The sequence below is a fragment of the Silene latifolia genome, chromosome X, assembly GCF_048544455.1.
Source record: "Silene latifolia isolate original U9 population chromosome X, ASM4854445v1, whole genome shotgun sequence".
NCBI classification, from domain to species: domain Eukaryota; kingdom Viridiplantae; phylum Streptophyta; class Magnoliopsida; order Caryophyllales; family Caryophyllaceae; genus Silene; species Silene latifolia.
In genome coordinates this window covers 327,506,881-327,532,991 of record NC_133537.1, presented here as the reverse complement: position 1 = coordinate 327,532,991, position 26,111 = coordinate 327,506,881, and the positions used below count along the sequence as shown (strand labels likewise).

At 35.7% G+C, this 26,111-nt stretch overlaps 3 protein-coding genes and 1 long non-coding RNA gene across 4 annotated transcripts; 3 read left to right on the top strand and 1 right to left on the bottom strand.

Annotated features, from left to right (window-relative positions):
• Window positions 1-2,853: 2,853 nt before the first annotated feature.
• Window positions 2,854-12,183, top strand: LOC141618372 (uncharacterized). The gene is made up of 3 exons (XR_012531374.1): window positions 2,854-3,037; window positions 10,152-10,317; window positions 11,794-12,183. It is a non-coding gene; the product is annotated as an uncharacterized LOC141618372 (long non-coding RNA).
• Window positions 12,184-14,519: 2,336 nt separating this feature from the next.
• On the top strand, window positions 14,520-16,430 carry LOC141618365 (protein NUCLEAR FUSION DEFECTIVE 4-like). The gene has a single exon (XM_074435465.1). It carries the CDS (start codon window positions 14,636-14,638, stop codon window positions 16,385-16,387), a length of 1,752 nt encoding a protein of 583 aa, XP_074291566.1. The 5' UTR covers window positions 14,520-14,635; the 3' UTR covers window positions 16,388-16,430.
• A 1,094-nt stretch (window positions 16,431-17,524) lies between these two features.
• LOC141618371 (protein SAR DEFICIENT 4) lies at window positions 17,525-18,942 on the top strand. Its single transcript, XM_074435470.1, has one exon. It carries the CDS (start codon window positions 17,751-17,753, stop codon window positions 18,771-18,773), a length of 1,023 nt encoding a protein of 340 aa, XP_074291571.1. The 5' UTR covers window positions 17,525-17,750; the 3' UTR covers window positions 18,774-18,942.
• On the bottom strand, window positions 18,652-20,641 carry LOC141618370 (serpin-ZX-like). Its single transcript, XM_074435469.1, has 2 exons — window positions 20,158-20,641; window positions 18,652-19,903 (listed from the first exon to the last, which is right to left on the bottom strand). Exons 1-2 carry the CDS (start codon window positions 20,602-20,604, stop codon window positions 19,106-19,108), a joined length of 1,245 nt encoding a protein of 414 aa, XP_074291570.1. The 5' UTR covers window positions 20,605-20,641; the 3' UTR covers window positions 18,652-19,105.
• Window positions 20,642-26,111: the final 5,470 nt, after the last annotated feature.

Here is a 26,111-nt window from a genome sequence, read left to right as displayed (position 1 = left end):
TTTTGGTCTCCGCCGCGGCACGTTACCGCCAATCTCTGCCTGAGTCACCCCCACATCCATTGCTTTCAACGCCTGCTCCATGAGTTCGTGCGGGGCCTGCCTGCGATCATGCGACGCGGCCTTAGGGTGCAGTTCAACAACTCTCCGTCCTGGTCAAGTCCCAACTTGCGTAGGATGGAGACAGAGAGATCCCGCCAAATCGATCCGCAAAAAACAAAGCAGAGTTAAGCAAAAGAAGTAAACCGAGGCTCAAATACGAAGCATAAAAAGCAAGGTGGGCCTCATACCGACCCCACTCACCCCGGGCCGAGGGCCGGTATGAGGCCGACGTGACAAAACGGCTCGTCTTGAAGGACGATCTGCGTCGGAGGCATCCATCCCTTCGGCGTGCCATCCCTCTCAGCCTCGAACATGTTCATTGCCCGCACTTCGTCGTCCTTAAGATAAACCTTCTTGGCGTCCATCTTAATCTTATTACGGGAGACATATCTTTCATGCTCCCCCGACTCTCAAAAGAAATTGACGACGCGGCGGAAGGACCGGGCAGTGGATAGTCCTCCGGAACCTCGACATATACCCACCGCCCCTTCCAGTCTTTGCAGGATGTCAGCTTGGAGACGGTCACGTAACCCGGCTCGGTATGCACGTTGTACCACCCCGTGCCGCCTTGGGTAGACAGCCGAAGATGGTGGAACCGGCGAAAAAGGTTCACCGTTGGGGCCTCCCCCTTAAAGAGACAAAACCATACGAAGCCAATAATCGTCCTAATGGCCAACGGATGCAGTTGTGCCACGGCGACATTCATGGCTTTGATTATGGCCGCGACGTGTTCATTAAGAGGAAAACGGAGCCCATACTCCAGATGTCTAATATACACGCCGATACAACCTTCGGGAGGGCAACAGACTGCCTGATCACCCCCAGGGACAATAATTCTATACCCCCTGCCGAAGTTGTAGTGGTCTTCGAAAAGTTCAGGCCCGGAGACAGAAGCGAACTTGTTCGTCCAAACGCGATCAGGTTTAATCGAGCAGGCTTCGCCGTGCCACAAGTAATGCGGCCTCTCTGAATCAGATTGGGTCTTTTCCTCATCATCATCATCAAAATTCTCGAAATATTTCTCGTCGATTTCAGGAGAAGACGACTTGCGGCCCCCGAACCCTATCGGGGTGACAACCAGTGGCTCCTGTTCATCGGGACGCGACGGTTCGCCCCCGGGGTTGAGGTACTAGGCAGAGCATCAGCAGCAGACATGGTGGCAACAAATACTTAACAGATAAAAGTTGGGGAAGAATTTGTTTGTTTACCTTGAAAGAAAGTGTTACGCCGAGTAACGCTTCGAAAATTAGAGAGAGAAAACGCTTCGAAAATTAGAGAGAGGAAATTTTTTAAGAAAAAGAAGTTTGCAGGTCAAAATGAGGGGCATACTGCTCTATTTAAAGAGCAAAGCCCATTCAGTGGACCAATCAGAGCAAAGCCCATGAAGCGTCCACCAATCAACACCAGGCCACGTGTCAAGCATGCAGCCACGGAATGTCAATCGACATACAGTGACCCATCTTCTTCGACACGCTTCTTGGTATCTACTTGCCAACGGCCAGCTGATCAACCAAGCTTGGCAAAGACCGGCCGGGGGGCAATCAAAAGCACACGGCACTCCCAACCTTGGTCTCGGCCAGCGCCATTTCCTTTTCCACATTCGATGTCCATTACACAACAATGTGGAGGGGGGATATGGTACGGCCTGAACATGACCAAGCCGAGGAAGAAGTTCGACATGCGCAGAATACGCTCAACACGCATCGAAGGTCCATACCACGGCATAGACTACGCTGGGGGCAAATTGATGGGGCATATTCTCGCACCCGACCGAGTCAACATATTGACCAAGGTCAAAGCCAAAAGACAACAAGTCAAAGGAAAAGCGACCTAACCGACGAAGCACAGCGGCTGTCACTGGGTCTCGGCTCGGCAACTAGCCGGCCGAGAAGCATATCCGCGTACTCACATCCAAATCCCCTCGGCATGGAGTCAACTAGGCTCCGGCCGGCTGTCATGGGTCCCTCGGCCGAGGGTAAGACAGCTCTTTCCACCGCTATGCCACTTGGCCACTAGGCCAGTACGTGACAAAAGGTGAAAGTCTATAAATACTCCACATCTCTCATTGAGAAACTAACTGGAATATCTGGTATAAACTCCCTTATCTCTCTACAATATACTTTGCCAAGTTAAACATACAACTTATCTCTCTAAGTTTACTGACTTGAGCGTCGGAGTGAGTACGCTCGGTACCAAGCCGAGCCCTCAGTTTGTTCATTTTTACAGGAGAGAGTGAAAGGAAGAGGCGAGCAACGACATCATTCTACAAGCTCAAGTGGTCACAATCCTGCTCCGGAATTACACCCGGAATACTTAGGACTAGGAAGTTTTACAAAGGTGATATTTATAAAAAATTTAGAGAACAAGGCACGGTGGCCGAGGCCGAGATGTCTGAGGTTCAAAACGGAGTTGCGATTGCGAAATAGTGGAATCTAGAGTGATAATGTAAGGCAAATCTTAGTATTTACTCAGTGAACTTTTGTTCCGGAAATCAGTCTAATTCTAGCATTATTTGCTGTTTTCATCTCTATGTTACAGTTCAGAATTTTGTACAGAGTTTTACTTCAACATTTGCTATGTGCTCAAGTAAAGGTATCAGAACGAGATGTGGCGAATGTGTAGTGCTAAAGAAGTCGTTGACAGCTTGTTCACGACTATTACAGTTATAAACTCCACCGATGCACTCATTAGTCTTTAGCCCCCAAAATGAAAGAACTACTACCCCCGTTTTAATCGTCCTATAGGTGCATCTGATAATATTACCATGAAAATTGTCCTCTATAATTTCGGTTGTGCTTCTTTTAAATAGTCAGGTTTTAATCTTCCATGCTATTTGTTATAGGAGGCATCACTTATTGGTGTAGATACCCTTGGGTTTGACTTGCGAGTTTGCTCAGGAACTCAAGTACAGACATTGCGCTTTGCATTTACTTCTCGGGTATTTTCTCCCCTCTTACTTATTTTTCCTGATAAGCTTCTCAAGTTAACATCTGATGAACAACTATGATCTTCCTGCTGTTTGATTTATTTTCTCGATGTAAAGCGAGCCACAATGGCAGTTTGATGCTTAGGGGGTAAGGGGTTTCAAGCCGAGGTCATCCACTTCGAACACGGACCACTTGGCTTGTTACACCACTCTATTTTTGCTAGTAATATCATAGGTTAATATCTATTTATTCTGTAAACAAGCATTTTAGAGGCCCAAAAAAATTGGAGGCCCAGTTCCTGGGCTCAGCCTGAACCGGCCCATAGCTGCCCCTGTTACAAATATGTCAAATCTATTGATTGTCGGCTTTGACCAAGTGCCTAAACATCAATTTCTACAGACATACGAAATAGTCCGTAAATTTGAGTCTGTCAATTAGTAGATACTAGATTTCATGCCCGTGCGTTGCACGGTATTTAAAAATATTCTATTTAAATGTAGCGCTATTTATTTTTATGCGTAAAATTGGTCATTTTAATGTTAAGTTGTGTATTAACATCAAAATTGAATATTGTCATCGGTAAGTTTCTCATTTACTTATCAGGTATTGATTTTTATGCAAATGAAATTAGTAAACTTGGGATGAACATTTCATTAACTCATCTTAATTATTAATGAAGGAGATTTCTCCAGCTAGAGTTGAGCATGACATCAAATTTAAAAGTTGCATATTCTAAATTCACCTCAAACTATTAAATATATGTATACTACCATGTTAATTTATTATGTAGTTTATAAGGAGTCATATTAACAAATTTGGTGTTGAGGCTATATGAGCATGATTATGGAGATAAAACATACAGACAACATCGACCTTTAATTAGTTTGATTTACTTATACGATGATAAAATTGAAATTACTCCTCTATGAATCTTATAGGCTTTATCTCGTATCTTTACCAAAATTTCAAGAGAAATTAGATATCGAGTCAAACTTTTTCACACGGGATAATAATTATAATAATAAATAAGTAAACTATAGATAAATATCATGCTATATTAGGCTATATAATCCTCTTCTCATATATTATTCCCTTCGTCTCGATTATTTATTTACCTACTCCATTTTTTTTGGTGTCTTGGTCAATTGTTAAATTTTATATTTTAGGTATGTCTAAACCAAAGATAAACAAATGAGCCGGACGAAGGGAGTATTATATTAAGTTATAGACAATTATCATATTACTATAAGACTAACCACAACATTAGTATTATACAAATCTGAATCCGTTCTAACCTTTCATATATTATGCTAGCATATTTTTGGTGGTGTTGGCCTTCTATATTTTAACTGATTTTTTTATGTAGTTGATTAATTTGAGTTCTTTTCATACTACCTCTCACATCTTCTGTAAGTGTTCGACTCATATTCAGTTAATTGTAAAATTATATCTCTAAGAATCCAATTCGAGCATACTTAATTATCTTTATTACTTTTTGCTTCCTACTCGAATTCATCTATCTATCAAAAAAAGAAAAAATTAAAGAGATTAAAAATTAAAAAATGCCGTCGAAGAAAAGATATATCGCTACGCGAATCAACTTACTTATCTAAGATGATAAAAAGCAAGTACGTAATGTTTAGTTGCATTGACATTCACAAGCAAAGAGGAATTACATGTCCTCTGCTACATTGTTAAATAAACTACGAAGGAATCTTTCTTAAATTAATAAAGAGGGATAATAAAAATAGGGTGAAGAGTATGCAAAATTTAGGTACAAATTATGTTATTATCGTATATCTATTCCTATTATGGTTTTATTTTATGGTTTACTGTTTTGACACTACTCGGTATTTTTTTATCTTATTGTTATGGTATTGTTATTGTTATTAAATTCACTGTGGTAGTAGAAAGAGACAATAACTCGTATTAAATATTGCTTGAAAGTCATTCGTGAAGTTTGGACTTTTTATAATCGTTCGAAAAAACTTCCTTTAATAATATAGATTGATAGATAGATATTGATTGTTACCATTTTTTATCAAGATAGTTGATCACTTGTGAAATTGGAATGAAATATGTTTCTTAGCAATCAGAATTGATTTCGATTATTATTCAGTTAACTTGATCATGTGTCACTTTTGGCACTTGAGAGATTTGACATCCTATATTCATATATAATAAAGTCCTCCTGCATACCCGCCACAGGCCCAAACATTTTCTCTATCCCTCTCTCACAAACTCAATCTCCCTCTGTATTCTTCTTCTTCTTCTTCTTCAGTAATATAAACAAAGTTTCTCTAAATGGAGAACCGTCCTTAGTATTTCTCCAGTTTTCGACAATAGCCATCAAAGTTGACCGATTTTTATCAATTCCATATACTTAAAAGTTTTATAATACAATCAGTAATTATAAATCATTTGTGTTGGTCATATTATTTCCATGATGAAGGGCCTGCTTGAATGAGATTTGTTTTGACATCATTCTCTTCCTCTTGTAATATGATGATATCAACAATAACTAATCAATTTGTTTTCTTGTTCGTCCCAAGCCTTCTGCGTCTCCCTCACCAATCCCGGATTTCGCTTCGCAACACCGAAATACAACGGCCGAAACTCGTCATTCGTCAAGTCAGCAAACTTATTAAGCCCTAAATCATACGACCTAGACTCATCATTATTATACTTATCAACAAACCCTAAACTATCCTTAAAAATCAGAAACCGCTGGCTAAAGAAGTTTTAACAAGCGCATCTCACTAATTCAGTACAATGCCTGAAATCAATCATCCTTCACTAAAACAAAAGTTAATAGCTTAACAAATAGAAGATCTACCTAATTCCAAAACGGGACTCATATCCTTCATCAATAAATACACCCCAACCCTATTGCATATTCTGAACAAAATAACGGTGATTTAAAAAACCTCTTCTAAGTTTAGACAGACACAGAGGAGCTTCTACTTACCGGGAATTGTAGTTTTTGCGGTGCGCTACTAACCATGTTTCGTAGAGTTTCATTACTTCGTCCGCGGGAAATGCTCCTGAAATAAAACATACAAAAATAAATATCAGTTCCAATATAAATGTATGATGAATACATTGTAAAACAATTACTATAGTCATATTGATAAAGATAATAGAGGGAAAAAAGCATGATTTAGAAGGCTAAATAGGGAAAAAAAAAAAAAAGAATGATCTAGACGACTAAATAAAATTGCCTTTTGCAAGTATTTATAATGCCAAGTTAGATTTATTGCACAATTCAAACTCTATCTATAAAGAAGCATACTACAAATACAATTTCGATAAAATATTAACTCAATTAAATTAGATTTGATAAGATAATTATTTAAAATAAAAATTATAAAAAAAGAAGAGTGTTTCAGCAAATTTGGAGTCTCTAAAATTGCCTGAAAAAAGCCTCTTTTATATATATACTAGATTTAATGCCCGTGCGATGCACGGGCCGTTTGGTAGAACTCTTTCATATGTATATCGCACGGGGCCGTTTGGTAGAACTCTTTCATAATGTATGTTTAATTGCACTAAAATGATGTCGATTTGCTTAATGACTTATTTACAATAACCAAAAATTATATGGCTATATTCGAAGTTAGTTAAGATAGGTAAAGCTGATCCATTAAGAATTGTTTGATCAATCACCAATGCATTTTATTTAATAAACAGTCTTATACTAAAGCAATCTTAAAAAACAAAGTTAATTGTTAAATGATACAGAAATAGTACCAAGGTACGTGTTATATGATTTAATAGCAACAAATTTCTTAAGCTTTTCAATGGAGTGTGTGTTACTAACCTATTTCGTTTAATTTTCTTAGCTTGGCACCTTGAGTAGGATTATGTACACAAATAATTCAATTGTTAGAACTCAATTGACGCCACTAAAACCTTAGATGCATCTTAGTCCTTTTTGTAGGAAATATATACTAAACAAAAATCAACCTTAGACGAAAATTTGGTTACTCTGTATGTTATACGAAATACAATCCTATTTTCTAGTCTAATTCGAACTCACCAAATAAAATGTTACTTTTTAATCAGTTAGACGATTCAATTTTAAAGCTGGTAAAAATGAAGTAAAAAGAAGATATCCAAAGTAAAGTCAATTTTTTTAAGTGCATTTAATTGAACATACACTCTACTTCAACATCCACTCTTACATTTTTTTTATTCCCACAAAAGTTGGCTTTGGAGTATCAACTTAGACGGAACATATATTTTTTGCAAAACTAAACTAAAATTATCACAAATATCACTCACACACTGAAGTTTTGACACGACTATGAAATTAGTGACTTGTATACAAAAGATAATCACAAAAGAGTTGGGGTGAAATTAGGAAGGATACAACTTGTTTATCAGTGATGTCATGCAATAAACAATTTCAATGATAAGGCCGCTAGGGAGCCTTAGACTCGGGGCATTTCTTATACAAATAGACTTTGTAATTCTCGACATCCTCTAATATACTTTGTATTTCTCAATTTGCCATGCAGTCATCAAACACTTGTAGTAGTTAATGCTAACCCGCGATCGTTTTGTTTTTTTGGCTCACTTTGTAGAAATATGAGATTGTAATCGACTAAAAATCATATATTATATTCTTTATTTAGTTATCATTAATATTTAATAATTTTTGAAAGTGTACATTCGTTTACCTTCAATTAAAATACCCCTAAAAAATAGAAACGATAGGTTATTGAATGGGACGAAAGAAGTAGGGGCAGACGCATGATTTTACTCGAGGGTAGGCACTGTTTTTTTATTAAAATAATGTTTGGTATTAATTTTTTTCCAGAACAAATATATTAAATATAATTATATTTGGTACTAATTGGGCAATTACTGAATTTCTATTTGATGTTATATAACATTCACTACAATAATAAGGCTCACAAGCAGAAAAAAATGCTAAAAACTAAAGCTCAAAATGCTTTAAATTAAATCTCTAATGGGATTCGAATACTGGTCTTCTTGATCATAGAGTGGGCAACTAACCATTATTTCATTCAAGATTTAATGCTTATACTATACACCATTAACAATTTATTTTTGGAAGCCTACCCCAACCTACCCAAATCCGCCCCTGAAAAGAAGTATCTAATATGAGCATAGAAGATGTAAATATAATTAGGAACCCTATTATTACCTTGTTATTAAATGGAAACATACAATTAATTGGTATCTTCTACTCGTGAAGATCAAGAAAAAAAAAACAGAAAATCATTAAAGTTTGTGATATTCAAGAGTAATAATAAAATACAACAAAATTGTAATATTAGATAATCCTCCTTGTCGATCATCATTAAAGATATTACCTTTTTTGTACATAATCCTCCTCATTGTACCGAAGATGTCTTAGTCTAGTGGTTAAGACGGAGGTATCCTGGACAATAGGTCTCAGGTTCGATTCCCCCTCTCCCTATTGTAATGCGACTAAGTGCGCGCTTCGTTGAACCAAAAAAAAAAAAAAAAAAAAAAATAACCCTCCTCATTGTTATTAATACGCTATAATAATAAAATAAAACACGAGCAAACATGATGCGAGTTCGATGTACATAATAATCGAGTAGTTATCATTAATACGCAATAAAAGTGCATTTATTTATACATACTTAAAAGAAAATAAACAATAACACCACCGTAATAACTATCTTATACACTCGATATATATACTTTTTCACGGGCATGATAAATTGTTAACGTGTGCTTTTAGGGCACACGTTAGAAAAACCACTGACTTACCTTTAATATCATCATTGTTATTAAAGTAAAATCTACCGTAGTAATTTATTGTTGATGTTGCAATGAATCAATTCCTTATCTTCAAATGGCTTCCCTTTTTTGTTTCCTGTAAAATAAAAAGAGTAGAAATATAAATATCATAGTATAAAAGTGTATTGGTGCAACAAAATTAACATGATATATGCAAAAATTAGGTTCATACTTATTTTATGGAGAAGGGAGGTAATCAATCAAATCAAATAATTATGAGCAGTCATATATTCATTGCATGGTTTATATACGCAAAATAAGAACGTGGAAGTGTTTGGGTGTGAATATGTGATGTAAATGATAATAGAAGTTGATTAGGTCTACACTTGCACACAACCGATTTATCACAAACATATAATCAATTTTATATATCTTATAATTATTTTTAAATATATTTTTACTAACAAATTATTTTAGGTAGTTCGCAAAAGTTGGACTCTCTATAATTGTTCGAAAAAAGCTTCATTTATTAGTATACTCGTCAAACGTATTACGTGGAGTAGGAGCAGGAGGAGTGCGTCAAGGTCGGGATGTTAGATAGACGTATTCGTTGACATACTCCGTACCATAGATCGGTATCATATCTTTTTTCTGTACCTCTGGTGCTTTTCCACCAATATATCCATGCTTTCTCAAGTTGTTGGTGATCAAATACCGTTATAAAAACACAATTATCATGCCTGCAACATTAAGCAAAAATCAGTCAACTATAATAACAGTAATATTTTTACAATAAAATCACGCATAAAATAAAAATTATGTAATACAAATACAAAATTACAAATAGTGTAAATAGGAGGGGGTTAGAGGTTGAAGGATAAAGAGTAATATGATCATATATATAGTCACAAGATTATAACTGTCCTACTACTAACCAAACTCATGAAAATAGCGTACTACTAACCAAACTCATGAAAATAGTACGTAGAACTAATGTGGTATTATGCACAAACTCTATATATTTCTTATGCTAGGTTGTTTGTGGTTGTTTTTATCTTTTAGCATTATCTTATTTAATAGGATGTGGATTTGTATTTGAAACTATATCTTTTGTTAAAATTTTATATTTATTTTAAATTTAAGAAGTTTGTAAAACATGGACTCTCTGTAATCGCTCGAAAAAAGCTTCCTTTATTAATATAGATAGATATTGATTGATTAGCTAGGTTAGTTGATAAAGCCATGAGTGCTCAACTACTCATAATCTGGGCCCAAAACCCGTCAGCTTAATAAAATCCTTTACACCCTGAAAATATTTACTCACAGTTGGAGCTTAGACTGTTAATGTTAAGAATCATGTTAAAAAGGGGTTGAATACACTTGCAGGCTACTTCGGAATACAGTGCCGAGAGACAACTAAATGATATATTGTTCCCAAGAAGCAATCAGAAAGTACAAAAAGTGAAACAAACCCGGAAAAAGGAAAGCTGAAGCTATACATGTTATTTTTACATTTCAGTTTAAATCTTCAGTTTGTTGCTGGATCCGGCAGGTATCTCCTTTTGGTTTTACGTTTTATGTAGCTCCATTTTCTAACCGTATTATTTCACAAGAGACATACTTTTTGAAGAGTTAAGAACGATTAACACCTAAGAGGGGGAGGGGGTGAATTAGGTGTACCTTTTAAAAATTTTATCCTTAACTTAGTTAATTAACTACTTTAAGCTTAAGAATAAAGAAGTACAAGACTTGAGAAACTTAATTGAATGTAAGTTCACAAGAAGGTACAACAGTTCTATGTCACAGTATAGGTGACTGTGACACCGAACTTGATTAGGTACATGCGAGAAATAGCAAAGTGGAAGAACGTAAAAGTAAATGAACAAACAAACGACATTTTAAAAATTGGTTCAGCATCTACTCCGAGGCCTACGTCCAACCGTTATTTTATTGCTTGTTTAGAAATTTACTCAAACTTACTAAACCCCTTACAATGAAAATAACTCGCCAACCTACTCCGGTTGCACTCAAACTTAAAGCTACTCCGCTTCAAGAGTTTATGGGTTCTATCTCAAGGTGTTACAGAATCTTGAATTTCAAGAGTTCACTTAAATGAACATGGAGATTACAATGAAGATCTAACACGAGAATCATGGAACAAACTCATCATGTCACAGTACAGCGAACTGATACTTGGAGGTTTTACAGCTTTTTCGAAAACAATTTTGAAGACTTAAAATCAGAAAAACGTTTTGCAAATCCTTAAAGAACAAAGCTTTGAATGCACAAATGATTTACAAAGTTTTTACAATAAATGCTTTGGAAGTTTTAAGAAATAAATGTGACTAAAACACTCTATTTATAGTGGATTTAGTCTTAGGTAAGTACACTTTGAAAAATTAAATCTAATATTAAAATGATAGCTTTGAGTGATGGTAAGTGTTAGACTTATAGGCTTGGGGCTTAAAAAATCAGAAAATTTAAGCTTCTACACTCAACATGTGACAATTTACCAAAATGGCAAAAAGCTTTTCTTACTTTAGAAGTTTGACAAGTCTTTTTTGCCATTTTAGTAAAAAGTGTTTGCACAAATCTAGAGGCTTAGACAAGTGGGCATGACTCAAAATTTCAGATTATTTTCAAGCTTTTGAAAATTCAAATGTTTAAGGTTTAAAGTTTGCTAAGTTTTGACACTTAAAAACATTTGGTCGAAAATTCCTCCTCCGTATGATAGTACCAGAAAACCACAGTAGAGCGTACCGTTGCATGGTTTTGCCATTACTTGACTTAAATGAGAATGTTACACTTACTTACATATGTCGACTAAGGCTTGGAAAATATCATTGTCTTGACTTCCTTGATTAACTTGATCATCTTGAATCATTGTTGAAAGTCCATTTGATTGCTTCATTCACTAATTATTTCAACTAAGAGCAAACAATCAAATAACAAAGGGACTTGGCATCATCAATCCAATGTGTTATAACACTTTTTTTTTCTTTATATTACAATTCGGAATTTTGTACAGAATTTTACTTCAGCGTTTGCTTGCTCCTCGAGTAAAGATATCAGAGGTTGTGGCGAATGTGTTGTCCAAGTGCTTAAAACAGGACAGCAAGAGAGAACAAAGTCGAAAAACAGATGTCATCCTTCTCAAGATGATTGTGTGTTCAAATTTGTCGTCATTTTACTCCTTTTTTCTTGCAGTTTTTCATAAACCGTTGTTGCTCATCTCCCGTGAATGATGTCCTAGCAGGTTCAATTGTAAGAATTGGACCTGATTCAGTTGTATTCAGACTGTAATGAATAAAAATCTTCAGAATGAAAATTTTTTCAAGGTAGTTGCTCCTAGGAGATTGTTGTCCAAGACTGTAAATTGAGTAACAATAAGTTCTCAACTCTAAGTGAGATGTAAATCTGCACTGCTATTGTATAACTGTTGTCATTCTGAAGTTATATCAATTATCGGACAAATTTTTCACAATAGAGGAAAATTCCGTACACCATGTTTATGTTTTTTGCGCTTTGAAATAGCTCAAGTCACAAAGCTATTCGGAGTGGGATTTGTGACTACCAGGTCATGAGTCGAACATCTAACGTCGAAAAAAATGGTGGTATGTTAGACTCCTATGATTGAATTCCAAGCTTTATACCAGCCAATGTGCATATGCAAATATTGTGTCACTATGATGACAATAATATTTTACTCACGAATCATCATATGAAATTATAAGATTGGTCAATATGAATCGTCATATGAAATTATAAGACATCATCGGAAACTAAAAACAGTAGGGTGAGAAAAAAAACATGCTACTCAGGATTTAAATCAGAAATTTCCTTCTGAGTTCTGAGATACAGAATATTCTGCAAATTTCATACTCATTTCTAGTCTTCTAATACTTTTGATCCAAATCTACCATTTTTCTTCGAAAGACTTTTGCACCCATGTGGGAGGATTTTTGACCTGTTTAATTATTAAGACGGATATCTCCATTTTAATGGGTATGTTTGATTTTATCTAAAGTTAAGAAATTCTGATTATTTTTAGCTTGAATGTTGCATTGTAGTAGCTCAGCTCATGGAACAATAATCTAAGGGATGGTATGTTCTTGTACTCCCTCCGTCCTAATTAATACGTAGTTATCACTTATCTTTGTTTGAAAATTTGAAATACACCTCACATAAAAACAAGGAATACATAACAATTGAATATTGACCGAGATGGAGGAAGTATGTTACTGTATTATACGGAGTACATTTCAGTAGTTTTCTGATGATTTCAACTGAAAGCAATAGAATGACGCCTCCCCATTTGCAAAGCCGTAGCTGGGGCCTGCTGCGTATCCCCAAATGTATTGTCTGTGATTTGGTACTGGTACTAATACACTTTGTAAACAAGGTTCTTTGGTACATTATGTTGGTTCAGACCTAATACTGCTAATACTCTCCGCTAACATTCTTAAATTCTTTGTTAGAGCTTCCTGCATGACAGCATCCTCAGTCTTCACTGTAATCATGTAAATGATGTAATGCAGTCACATCACATTCTCAAAAAAAAAAAAAATGTTGTATGAACAGTTGATTAGGTACAAGTGCGCTCAACTTTTGCATTAAAAGTTTTTCTTGTCTCCTTTTTTTCCCGTCTCTTAGCTACAAACTACAATTCCTTATGACGGTTCACGCCAGCTGACCCCAAATGACTCGGGAGTCAAGACTAACGCCTTATTGTTGCCGTATGCCCGTAATATAGGAAAAAGGTTGGTTCTTGACTTCTTGCTTCTCTATTTCCATCTTACTTATCTGTCTTAAACGGGTCAAATAATACCTAGGTAGATAAATGAGACAAGATTTTTGTCATTTTGTAGACATTCTGCCTTTTGTCCTATCTATTTATTTGACTTGTTTCTTGTTTAAAACGAATATGCCCGTCTTAAACAAGAATTTGTGAAATCGAAACTAACACGGATATCTCAAGGATTAGGATTTAGGAGTTAGGTGCCACCATAAAAGTGTATCTACCTCAAGCTAATGTATATGTCCCCCATGCAACGTGGTTCATGCCTTTAGAAAGTGTAAGAGGAGCCGTGTCTATCTTTGTTCTTGGGCCAAACTTCCACTTCCACAGTTCCACTTTCCTTGTCTCATGCTATCGTGTTACTGTTACACATGGTAATATGGTACTTGATATCGGTTCCAGTTGCAATAATTTTGAAATTGATCGCTCCAACTTGATCGTGGGTGTTATGTCTTAAGTTCAGGCGATACCTCCTCAAAATGTGTCCGCCTTTATCTTCAAAACCTTTATAAATCAGTCGTAATGCAAGTAACTCTGACTCTACGTATTCCCTTGTGTACTACTTGGAAATGTATATGACACTAAAACGCCTTATTGTAAGTCAAAATATGAACACTCAGGCCCATCCCATGTAGACAGTGGCGAAGCAAGGGGCCTTCTTTCCGGGGTCCCAGGACACCGCAAACAGACAGAAATTTTATGGGAACTAAAACAGAAATTTTTCTATATCCGCTATCATATGCAGAATATGAGTGATGCATTGTCGTAGTCTCGTGACCGACATTTGGTACCATAGTGCTAAATAATGGATGTCACAATAAGGTGAAATGACAAATTTGCTGTCACTCTCATTAGGCCTAAATATGTGGAGAATTTGTAGTTCCCTTCTTTTTGACGATTGTGGTGGTATTTAGAGGCCTAAAGCGAGACTTTGCCAAACCACGCTTCTTGTACATCGACTGATGTGAATTGCTTGGGTCTCCCACTTAGGCCACTAGCTTCATTAGTCTCCTCTGTCCGGCCTATACTAAATACTACTCTTGTCCTTACAATTTCGTAAAAACTTGAGATTATGGCTTTCATCGCGTCAAATAGTGGTCGTACGACCATGAGTCGGTTTGGGTTACAGGTGATCCTTGGGAGATGGTTCATGGTCTTTGCATCGACCTTAGTCATGGCGGTGGCTGGAGCTGGCTACCTCTTTGGCCTATACTCGAACGAGTTAAAATCGGTGATGGGTTATGATCAGTCCACTCTCAATCTTCTTAGCTTCTTTAAGGACATGGGTGGGAATCTCGGTGTTATATCGGGCCTTATTAATGAGGTAACATCACCATGGGTGGTCCTAATCATTGGAGCCGTCCTGAACTTCTTTGGCTACTTCATGATTTGGCTTGCTGTCTCCGGTCATCTTAAACGTGTTCCCGTCTGGCAAATGTGTATGTACATTTGCATAGGGGCGAACTCTCAATCTTTCGCAAACACGGGTGCTTTAGTCACTTGTGTCAAAAACTTCCCTGAAAGCAGAGGAATTGTGTTAGGGCTTTTGAAGGGTTTTGTCGGTTTAAGTGGAGCAATTCTTACACAACTTTACCATACATTTTATGGTAAGGACTCTAAGGCTCTTATTCTCTTCTTGGCTTGGCTTCCGGCTGCTGTATCAATCGTCTTTCTTCGAACCATAAGGGTTTTGAAGGTTGTCCATCAACAAAATGAGGTCAAGGTTTTCTATAATCTTCTCTACATTTCCCTCGCCTTAGCCGGTTTTCTCATGGTTTTGATTGTTGTACAAATTAGGGTCACCTTCTCTAAGGCCGAATACTATGCAAGCGCTTCTATTGTCGTGCTTCTCCTCCTCCTTCCCTTCGCAATTGTTGTGAAGGAAGAACGCCATCTTGTGGATCAAAGGAGGAGAAACGACGAGAGTCTTGAGAGTGTTTCAAGTCTTGAGGTTATCACTCAAGATACTGCAAAACCAGTAGTAGTTGAAGGCTTCAAGGACGAGAAAGAGAACCGCGATTCTTGCCTTGCAAACATATTCAATCCGCCAAATAGAGGAGATGACTACACCATACTCCAAGCCCTCTTTAGCATCGACATGTTGATCCTCTTCATAGCCACTGCATGTGGCATAGGCGGAACCTTGACTGCCATTGACAATCTCGGTCAAATAGGGTCCGCCTTAGGCTACCCTCCCGAAAGCATAACCACATTTGTCTCGTTAATTAGCATTTGGAACTACCTAGGCCGAGTAGTATCAGGCTTTGCCTCTGAAGTTGTCCTAGCCAAGTACAAATTCCCGCGTCCAATGATGATGACTCTAGTCCTACTCGTCTCCTGCATAGGCCACCTCCTCATTGCCTTCGGAGTCCCCAACTCCCTATACGTAGCCTCAGTGATCCTCGGGTTTTGCTTTGGTGCGAATTGGCCTTTGGTTTACGCTATCATTTCAGAGATATTCGGGCTCAAGTACTACTCCACACTCTATAACTTTGGAGCTGTGGCCAGCCCGGTTGGGTCTTACGTGTTTAATGTCGTAATCACCGGGAGATTGTATGATCAAGAGGGATTAAGGCAGTTAGCTGCAAAGGGATTAACAAGAAAAGAAGGACAAGATTTGAAATGTATAGGTGCAAATTGTTACAAGATTTCTTTTCTTATTATTACAGGTGCTACACTACTTGGGTCTTTAGTTTCTTTTATTTTGGTTCTTAGGACTAGGAAGTTTTACAAAGGTGATATTTATAAAAAATTTAGAGAACAAGGCACGGTGGCCGAGGCCGAGATGTCTGAGGTTCAAAACGGAGTTGCGACTGCGAAATAGTGGAATGTAGTGATAATGCAAGGCAAATCTTAGTATTTACACAGTGAACTTTTGTTCCGGAAATCAGTCTAATTGTAGCATTATTTGTTGTTTTCATCTCTATGTTACAGTTCAGAATTTTGTACAGAGTTTTACTTCAGCATTTGCTATGTGCTCTAGTAGTGCAAGTGCTCAAAACAGGACGCCAAGAGAGAACAAGGTTAAAGAAGTCGTTGACAGCTTGTTCAAGATGATTACAGTTTCAAATTTGTTGCATTTTACTCCTATTTCTTGCAATTTTACATTAGATATTTTACTCATCTAGTCATCTGCCATGACTCACTGATGTCCCAGCATGTTAATTTGTAATGAATCTGATTCACTTGCATTTGCAGAACCTGTAATGAATAAAACTCTTGCGAATAAAGTTGTACTCCGAATGTTTTTTTTTTCATCCCAATTTTGGGATATTTTTTCCAAGGCAATTGCTCGTAGGAGATTGTTGTTCCAGACTGTACAATAATCCTAATAAGTTCTTACACAAAGTGAAATGTAAATCTGCACTGCAGTTGTGGAACTGTTGTCCTTTTGAAGTTTTATTGATTGTTTGACGAACTTTTCGTAATAAATGACAGTTTCCTAGTTCATGTTGTTTTGGCATTAAAATAGCTCAAGTCAGCTTTTCGAGGGTTCTCACAGACATTTACAGATTGACTGTTTTCACCTAGTCGCATCACAATAGAGGGGAGGAGGGATTTGAACCCAAGACCTATTGTCCACAATAACTTCGTCTAACAAGGGTGAATTTTAACTCTTTGAAGTGTGATATGGGATCACTAAATCACGAGTTGAACATCCAATGTGCATTATGCAGCAACTAATTGTGCACAACTGCACATCAAAGATGGTGTCCTAACATCGCCACATCGGTAAATATTACTCTGTATAAAACATCAACAAAATTATACGGACTATATCAAATGTTTACTAGGTCGGTTAATATGAATCGTCATACAAAAACAGAATTATAGGACATTCAAAAAGATAAAAAATAAAAGGGCGACAAAATAAATCATGCTACTGCCAGTTTTCGGATCAGAAGTTTCCGACTGAGATTCCGAATATATTATTCAATTTTTTTTTTTGCAAGAAAATATATTATTCAAATTTGATAATTCTAGTTCTAGACTTTTGAGTTTTTGATCAAGTAGCATTTTTCTTCTTACTCACTATTTTGTGGAAATTTTCTCACAAATATTCTTAAATCTCCCAATATTTAGACCCCTCATTTCCAGATTCTACATCACAAACCCAAACTCCACCATATCACCCCCAATTTACCTAACCTAACAACCTTGATCAACAACTTCTCCAATTCTCCACCATGACAACACCCCTCACTGCCGCCACCGCCGCCGCAACCACAAACCCAATATTCATCTCCACAACCACCTTAAACACCCTCCTTTCCCACAAAACCCTAATTTCCCATTTCCAATCAACTCTCCCAAATGCCACACTTTCTCTCTCTACACCACCACGCCATTCTCTCTCTACTTCCCCCAATTCCTCTCTTCTCCTCATGCCCTCCTTCTCCACCTCCCCTTCTCTTCCTTACACCGGGGTCAAAATCGTAACTTCACATCCCCAAAATTCTTCCCTAAACTTACCTGGCATTCATGCTTGTTACACCTTGTTTGACTCCCTCACTGGTCAAACCCTTGCTTTATTTGATGCTACTGAACTTACCCTTTATAGAACGGCATCGGTTTCGGGTTTAGCCTCGTCGTATTTGTCGAATGTTGATGCTAATGTGTTTGTTATGGTTGGTGCAGGGAATTTAGCAGGGCATTTGATTAAGGCACATTTATGTGTTAGGCCTGGGATTAGTAAGGTTTTTATTTGGAATCGGACGGCTGAAAAGGCGGTCGCTTTGGCCGAGAAATTAACACAGGAAGGCGGGTTTGAGGGTGTGAGTTTTGAGAGTAGTGGGTGTTTGGAGGAAGTGGTTAAGTTAGGTGATATTGTGAGTTGTGCTACGAATTCTGAGAGCGAGTTGATTAAGGGTAATTGGTTGAAGGAAGGAGCTCATCTTGATTTAGTCGGGTCGTTTAAGCCGAGTATGAAGGAGTGTGACAGCGAGGCGATTAGGAAGGGGAGAGTTTATGTGGATAATGATATTGCATTGGAGGAAGCTGGGGAATTGGTTAGTGCATTTGAGAAAGGTGTGATTTCGACAGACGGGATTTGTGGGAATTTGGTGCAGTTGATTAAAGGTGAGAAAATTGGGAGGAAAGAGCAGAAGGAGATTACTGTGTTTAAATCTGTTGGTTCAGGTGTTGTTGATATTCTTACTGCTCAGTTGGTGTATGAAACTGTTACTCGAGATCCAGCTGCGCAGCATTGAATCATCGGTCAAGTAATCAAAGTGAATGTCGAAATAAGATAGGCCTGAACAATTATGTAACAGTGGTATGATCAAAGAGTTCAGGACTTTGCAGTGTAAAAGTCGTTCTGATATGATACTGTAATTGTTGTGCTGAAACTGATTATGAATAAAGGTCATTATAATGCAATAGAATAGACTGTAATGTTTTGTTCCGAAACTCATTCTGCCAAAGCTCATTTATGCTACTGACCGAAATTTAATTAAAAAAAAAAAACCAAGAACATGAAGTAAATGTCAAGTGCATAGAAAGCATAATCTGAGTTTACTGTATCTCCTTATGGTATTGATGTCTATTTGGGAGAAAGACATGTACCGATAAAAAGTAGAGCTTCTGAGACATCTTCCCTGATCGCAAACATAAAAGGGTGATCAGCCACAAACGTGATAGGAGGTGGCATACGCATCATGCCTCCAGTCGGCATACGACCCCGAGTGAAAGCACTAGCTACTGTACCTTCTTCATTAACTTCAACAATGCACATTTGAGACATGTCGTCTACATAGATCGGGTAAATGATGTCTGTCATTCCTGAAAAATCCTTGCAGAATTCATCAAAGGGTAATGTCAATCCCAATTGTTTCATTGGTTCCTTGAGACCAAAATTGCATTCAAATTTGAATTTCGGGATCACAAGTTTTGCGATTTTGACAGAGTTCAGCTTGAATTTGTCCTTGAATAAGTTTGCATCAAACTTGATTTTCTCTACGAGATTTGGCAATCCGTCATTCTCATGTGGAAGAAAGACGTACATTGAGAAGGTTTTCATTGGAGTTTCATCGTCAGATGATTTCCCTATTTTATATGGCATCTTAAGCACCTTGCATTCGTCGAATGTTCCATACTCGAAGAATTTATGGTATTGGTACATTAAGGGAACTCGAATTTTGTCGCCACTTAGAAGGTTAAAATCGCCAATTTCGGTGTCTACTTTACCAAAAGCTCTATACCAAGTTCCTTTGAAATACAATGCGTTAGCCAAAAACAGAATAGTTGTACTCGTAATATCGCCTTTGGAAAGAAATTCCTCGATCATCCCTTTAGTTTCTTGACTAGCCCATGAGTTTGCTTCTTCAACTACTTGATCAGCCTTTATAAATGGCACGCAGATTGAGTAAGATTGTAAATATATTTCAACAAAGGCCAACAACACATGCTATCAGAATGAATAAACGATTTTTCTAACGTGTGTCCTAAAGTCACATATTAATAACCTAAATACAGAAAAATTAACAAGATATTTTCATGAGATATTCAAAGTATAAACTCATCTGACCACAATTAATGAGAATATATTATGAAAACCGTAAAGGTAACCAAATGAAACTTGGAAGAAAGCAATACCTGATTAAAATCAACAGCCCTAGCTTCAGCCTTGTGAACATCCCTCAAAACTTTTTGAAACCCCGGCTTCAACGAGAACCGGTGATCTAACCACAATCCATTAACAAACGATATCTTTGGCCCATTATCATCGTCATTGGAACTCTTAAGAACGGCGCTTAATTTGCACGCCGCGTTTTTCAATCCTTGAAAATCAGCGTGTCCAAGCAGCTTAAGTAACTGGTCTAGCGTCGAGTTTTCAGCCCCGACCGCGAGAATGTTAAGAATGGCGTCAATTGACACCGGTGAACATATCACGCTCGTTTCCTTGGACAAATGTTGTTGGATTACATGTTTAGCAACTTGTAGAGAAAAACTACTTGTTACTGATTCCTCTTTTACGACTTGTTTCAAATCTTCTTGTGTATCGTCGTGCTTAGCTGTTTTCGGCTTTTTGCTTGTTTCCATTGTTTAACTTCCTAAGGATCTTTGGGTTGATGAAAAAAAAAAAAAAACCTAGAGTGTGTTTTTTCAATACTCCTTCCGTGTCAATCATAGTTTTTCTTTTATAGTTGGGACGGACGGAACAGTTAGGGTTTTACAATTAAATGCACCCTTTATGAGTTGTTTGGTTGAGTTTAAGTATTAAATCTAGTTAAGCTTAATCGAGCTTGGTTCAACATAGATGATAGAACTTTAAAGTTATTATTAGAGTAAATTAGATTTTACTCCCTTTTAAAACACGTTTTGCTAAAATTACTCCCTTTTAAAACGATTTGCTAAAATTACTCCCATATCTTTACCTCAGGCAAGAAATTGCTCCCAAAAGCCAACTCAGGCCTAATATTCCGTCTTTTTTTGAATTTATGACCAGTTTGCCCTTGAAATCCCTTCACCATGTTATATTCCTTTCTCATCCTCACATCACCCACTACGCCACTCATCGTCACCCGCCGAAAGGCTTGCTGTCACCCACCACGCACGCCGCTCATCATCACCCACCGAAAGGCTTGCTGTCAGTCTGTCACCCACCACGCACGCCGCTCAGCGTCACCCACCATCGTTGTCTAGTTAATGAACTACAGCGATTTCCCACTCTCAGGAAACGAATGGATGATGTTATTAATAGCAGTTCAGAAATGGAATGAGTTACAAAATCTGAAATTTTCCGTCAAATTTGGGGACATTGTTGATGGGTTTTGCCCAAAAGATCAGTCTCTTAGTGCTATAAAGATTGCTTTCGAGTTTCAGAAATTCAATGAAGGTATGATTGTAGCGGCCTTATCAAAAGTCAATAGAATGAGTGAGGAAGGAGAGAGGGTGACTGGCGGAAAAGAGGTGGCGGTTGGATTGTCCAGGGCACGAGGTGGATGACGGCTGTAAGGCGGCACAACAACCACGGAGGCGAAATCGATACATAAAGTTGAAGGGATTTCAGGGGCAAATTGGTCATGAAAATAGAAAAAAGGCGGAAAAATTCAAAAAAAGACGAAATATTTGGCGCGAGTTGGGTTTTGGGAGCAATTTCTTGCCTGAGGTGAAATTATGGGAGTAATTTTAGCAAATTGTTTTAAAAGGGAGTAATTTTAGCAAAACGTGTTTCAAAAGGGAGTAAAATCTAATTTACTCTTATTATTACTAGATTTTGTACCCGTACGTTGTACGGGTTATAATATTGACAGTCTCTAATTGTATCTTCGCAATTGAGAAGTTATGTTTACTTTCATTTTTTTTAGAATATGAGTATATACAAATAAATTAACCTTTTTTTTTATGATTTGTGTATATAAAAGTTATAATCGCCATGCACGGGTAACTAAATAGTGTTCTGTTTGTAGGTGAGCTTGTACAAATGTAGTTTTTTTTTTTTTTTGCATTTGGAAAATGTAAGTTTTTCTTCGTAGAATAAATAATTAATGAGTTAAATAAAAGCCTTGACTAATTCAATATTAATACTTATATATTATACAGAGTATGTTATATGTTATATTTGAAGAATAATGAGAAATTATTATTATTTTAAATATTTTAAATTACAAAAATAATTGAAAAATCAAGTTTATATATTTTATTAAATTAATATAATTTTTATTAATTTTTCACTATAAGTATGGTAAGTAATATTAATTATAATATTATTATTATTGAATATGATTGCTTTTGACAAATAAAATCTACCATACCAATCTATATTTTGGCATGTATTCTGCTTCTACCTCGACCCGTGACCCGTATAAGCCCACCCATATTTAGTCTGACCCGTATTCGAGTTTAACATGTATGAACTGCCTCAGCAGCCGACCCATCCAGCTCGTTTGAGTGGTCTAGCAAACCTTGCATCAAATTCATGTGGTAATTATCTAAGTTTTGTAGTCTGACCCGTATTCGAGTTTAACATGTATGAACCGCCTCAGCAGCCGACCCATCCAACTTGTTTGATTGGTTTACAATTGTTTTAAAATTCTTATCATTTTAGCTTTTTACTTTTAAAGTTTATATATAGTAATATAACTCTGTCATCATAATCGGAAAATTTCCATAAGTTTGGTGATAGTTCTATAAATAACTTTATCACCTTGATCGGATAGAATTTGCATAATTTTAATTTAAAATTTAAAATTTTATTAGGTAGTTAAAAAAGTAGAGCGTTACTCTTGTTATAGTTGTCGATGTATATGACTCTTTGGAGATTTATCTGATCTTATGTATGATTCAAAAATAAAACTCAATCTTTTTTGTAATTTACTATATCTCTTATTTTATTAGCTCAAAAATAATTATCTTCAACTGAGTTTATTATTAAAAATAAAAAACGTGTTCTACAAATAACTTTATCACTTTGATCGGATAGAATTTGCATAATCAATCAATACATATATATAAAGCAGGAACTTTTCGAGCGATATTAGAGAGTCCAACTTTTTTAGAATTCCTAATAAGTGTAGATCTAGATTTTTCCTATTAATAATTTGTGATAAAATTATCCTAATCAAAGTAGATCTAATAATTTATGAGAAAGTAATCCTAATAGAGGTAAATCTAATAATTTATGAGAAAAATAATACAATAGAAGTGGATCTAATAATTTATCGACTATTCTTTACTAAAATAATAATAGAAAAATAACTCTATAAAGAATATTTATTTTAGAAACATTTATAAAGCAAAAAAAAAAAATTCATATAATAAACGTATAAAAGTGTTAAAATTGTATATTTTATAAACATACAATTAATCTTCGTGAGAAAAAAAAGGATCCTAATTTCTTACAAATAAAAATATTGTCAAAAATCTAATTTGTTCGATTTTAAGTACTTAGAAAAACTCGTGTAGTAACAAAGATAATTTTATTTAAAAACTTTTTTGAATATTTAAAAGATTTACATGAGTTGTTAATTATAACCAAACCCGTAATTGTCTTACAAAAACCTTAGGACAAAACTTTTTTTTTATTTTTAAAAAAAATATTTCAGGAAAAAGTAACATGTCATAAAAGGAAAAAGAAGTAAAGATTAACATTTACTTAACATTTGGCAGAGAAAAATTTCTACAATGATAATAATAGAAATAAACAACTTCAACGATGGCATGAAATAGTTTTAACTTTGATTTACTATACCGTATCAAATGTGTATGATTAAATCACCAATAATATTCACATCAAATTAAAAAAATTTGAGCTACTATTTATAAATATTAAATAAGTCTCATATCGATTTTGTGAAATGAGCCAACAAATTAAATACAAATGAACAAAGTCAAGAATTATGATTTTATGCGGGACGGACTAATAATCCAAGAACCAGCTAACTATGAATAAATCAGTGTACGATAAATATATAGAAAAATTGTGAGAACTATATATAATCTACCATTATATCACCGAATTTTTTCTTCAAATTGGTTTCAAATTCATATTAAATCCATAATAGACGTTAAAAATGTATTGAACTGCCAAATATACAAAATTAAGCGGTTACATCAATTTTTACTTTCTAAATTCCAATTCATCTATGTGTTTTTATTCACTTAATTATTTACCGTGGTTTGCGTATGGCTGGTTATTAGACTTATTACTTTGTAATGTACTGATTGTATATTTAAAAGTGCAGTAGTTTTTACTGTAGCTTTTCATTTTTTTTTGGAAAATTTCCATTTTGGTCCATGAGGTTCAGGTTAATTCCACTTTAGTGCCCTGAGGTTTGCATAATTCTACTTTGGTGTCCTGAGGTTTCGACTACTTTCCACTTTGGTAACCTGAGTTTTGAATAAAATTTCATTTTGGTGACCTCAAACCTTTAATAGTCAACCTTTATCTTAATTACATTTTCGTAAAATAAAGTGCAAAATTGGATATTAAACTGCATACAAATTACAAAATAGTATAATCAACATAATATTGCAAAAAAAATGCCTTTATTTTCAAAATATTTTTTTAGTACTCCCTCCATTCTATTTCAATAAAATACTCCCCACGTATATTAGATAAATGGGAAAATAAAAGATGAATGGAGGGAGTATAAAATACTAAGATTATTATGTATAGGTCACTAAAGTGGGAAAAAGTCAAAACCTCAAGGCACCAAAGTGAAATTATGCAAATCTCAGGGGACTAAAGTGATATTAGGCTAAACTTCTGGGCATCAAAGTGGAAATAGTTCTTTTTTTTAATTGTTAACTATGAGGTATCACATATGGTTTAGTTGAATATAAAGTACTCCTTGGTGTAATAAATTAGGTCAAACTCATATATATTGGTTAATAAGTGAAACGATTGCACATATATATTTAGTAATTTGAAGCCATTTCTTAAAATTGAAACTCTTTTCTGAAAATTTGTTCATTTTGTTATTATAAATAAAGAGTAGACACCAAGTCTTTCTTCTGACGGGTATATCCGCCACAAGCTTGCGACGGATCAAGTACTACTCATGTGGGTAGATAAGACAAAACATATTGATACTCCCTAGGCATTCTGCTTTTGTCTTATCTACCCATATGAGTAATACTTGACCTCGCAAGCTTGCGACGGATATGTCCATCATAAATGAGGATTTGTGAATAGTAAATAAAAATGTAAGATAACGAGACTTAATTTTGTTAATAAATAACATTTCAAATAAACAAAAATGGGCTATAATTTTAATAGAATTAATCTAAAACTAATGGAGTTTAAGAGTAGTATCCTAATATCCTACTCTCTCCAATCCACACAAAACTCCTGGTTTATTTTTTGGAGGTCAAACTTTGAAAAGTTTGACCGTTAATTCACTCAAAAATATATCTCACATCTAAAAAATTAGATTTCGTATTTTATATATTTATTATGAATTTCATAGGGAACAACCAGTCTTAATGGTAGATAGTCAAAAACAAATTTTTATTGTTTAGAGATCTAACAAAAATCCTCCAAACAGGCTACATATATAATTGAGATACATGTTGTTTTGCGTACCACCATTCAACATTTACACTATCGTATGCTTACAAAATGGAATATTGGTAAATGTTGTAAATTAATCTAATTTGTGGATCTTATAAAACCAGTCTCAGTTATCACGTGTTCATTTTATGGAATTAAACCACATTTAATGACGCTTTAAATTAACTAAAATCGGTGGTGTGTACAACAATAAAAATAAGTAATTACATAATTCAAATGATGTCTCTTCGGATGCTATACAACTGTTATAACTAATACCAAAAAAAAAGTAGCTTTTATGTTAAAGGGACTGATGATCCATCAACAATCAACTAAATCAACCCTAAAGTTTTTTGTGTTCCGATTTCAACATAGTTGGACTTTTTTTATCAACTTAGTTAACTTCTACTACCAAACTATGACAATGTAAACCAACGTTTGAATTCTTAGAACATTCAACATGCATATTGTTAAGGATGATCCTAATGGGAGCCTCATGCATTCTATGTAATAGAATCACATATATTTGTGTACAGTTGTTTAGAGACTATTA

Excerpts from the sequence above, each read along its gene's own strand:
- LOC141618365 (XM_074435465.1), top strand. The coding sequence starts at position 14,636 with ATGGCTTTCATCGCGTCAAATAGTGGTCGTACGACCATGAGTCGGTTT.
- LOC141618371 (XM_074435470.1), top strand. The coding sequence starts at position 17,751 with ATGACAACACCCCTCACTGCCGCCACCGCCGCCGCAACCACAAACCCA.
- LOC141618370 (XM_074435469.1), bottom strand. The coding sequence starts at position 20,604 with ATGGAAACAAGCAAAAAGCCGAAAACAGCTAAGCACGACGATACACAA. Across the intron at positions 19,904-20,157 it reads GGGCTGTTGATTTTAATCAG|GCTGATCAAGTAGTTGAAGA; the intron begins GTATTGCTTTCT and ends CCATTTATAAAG.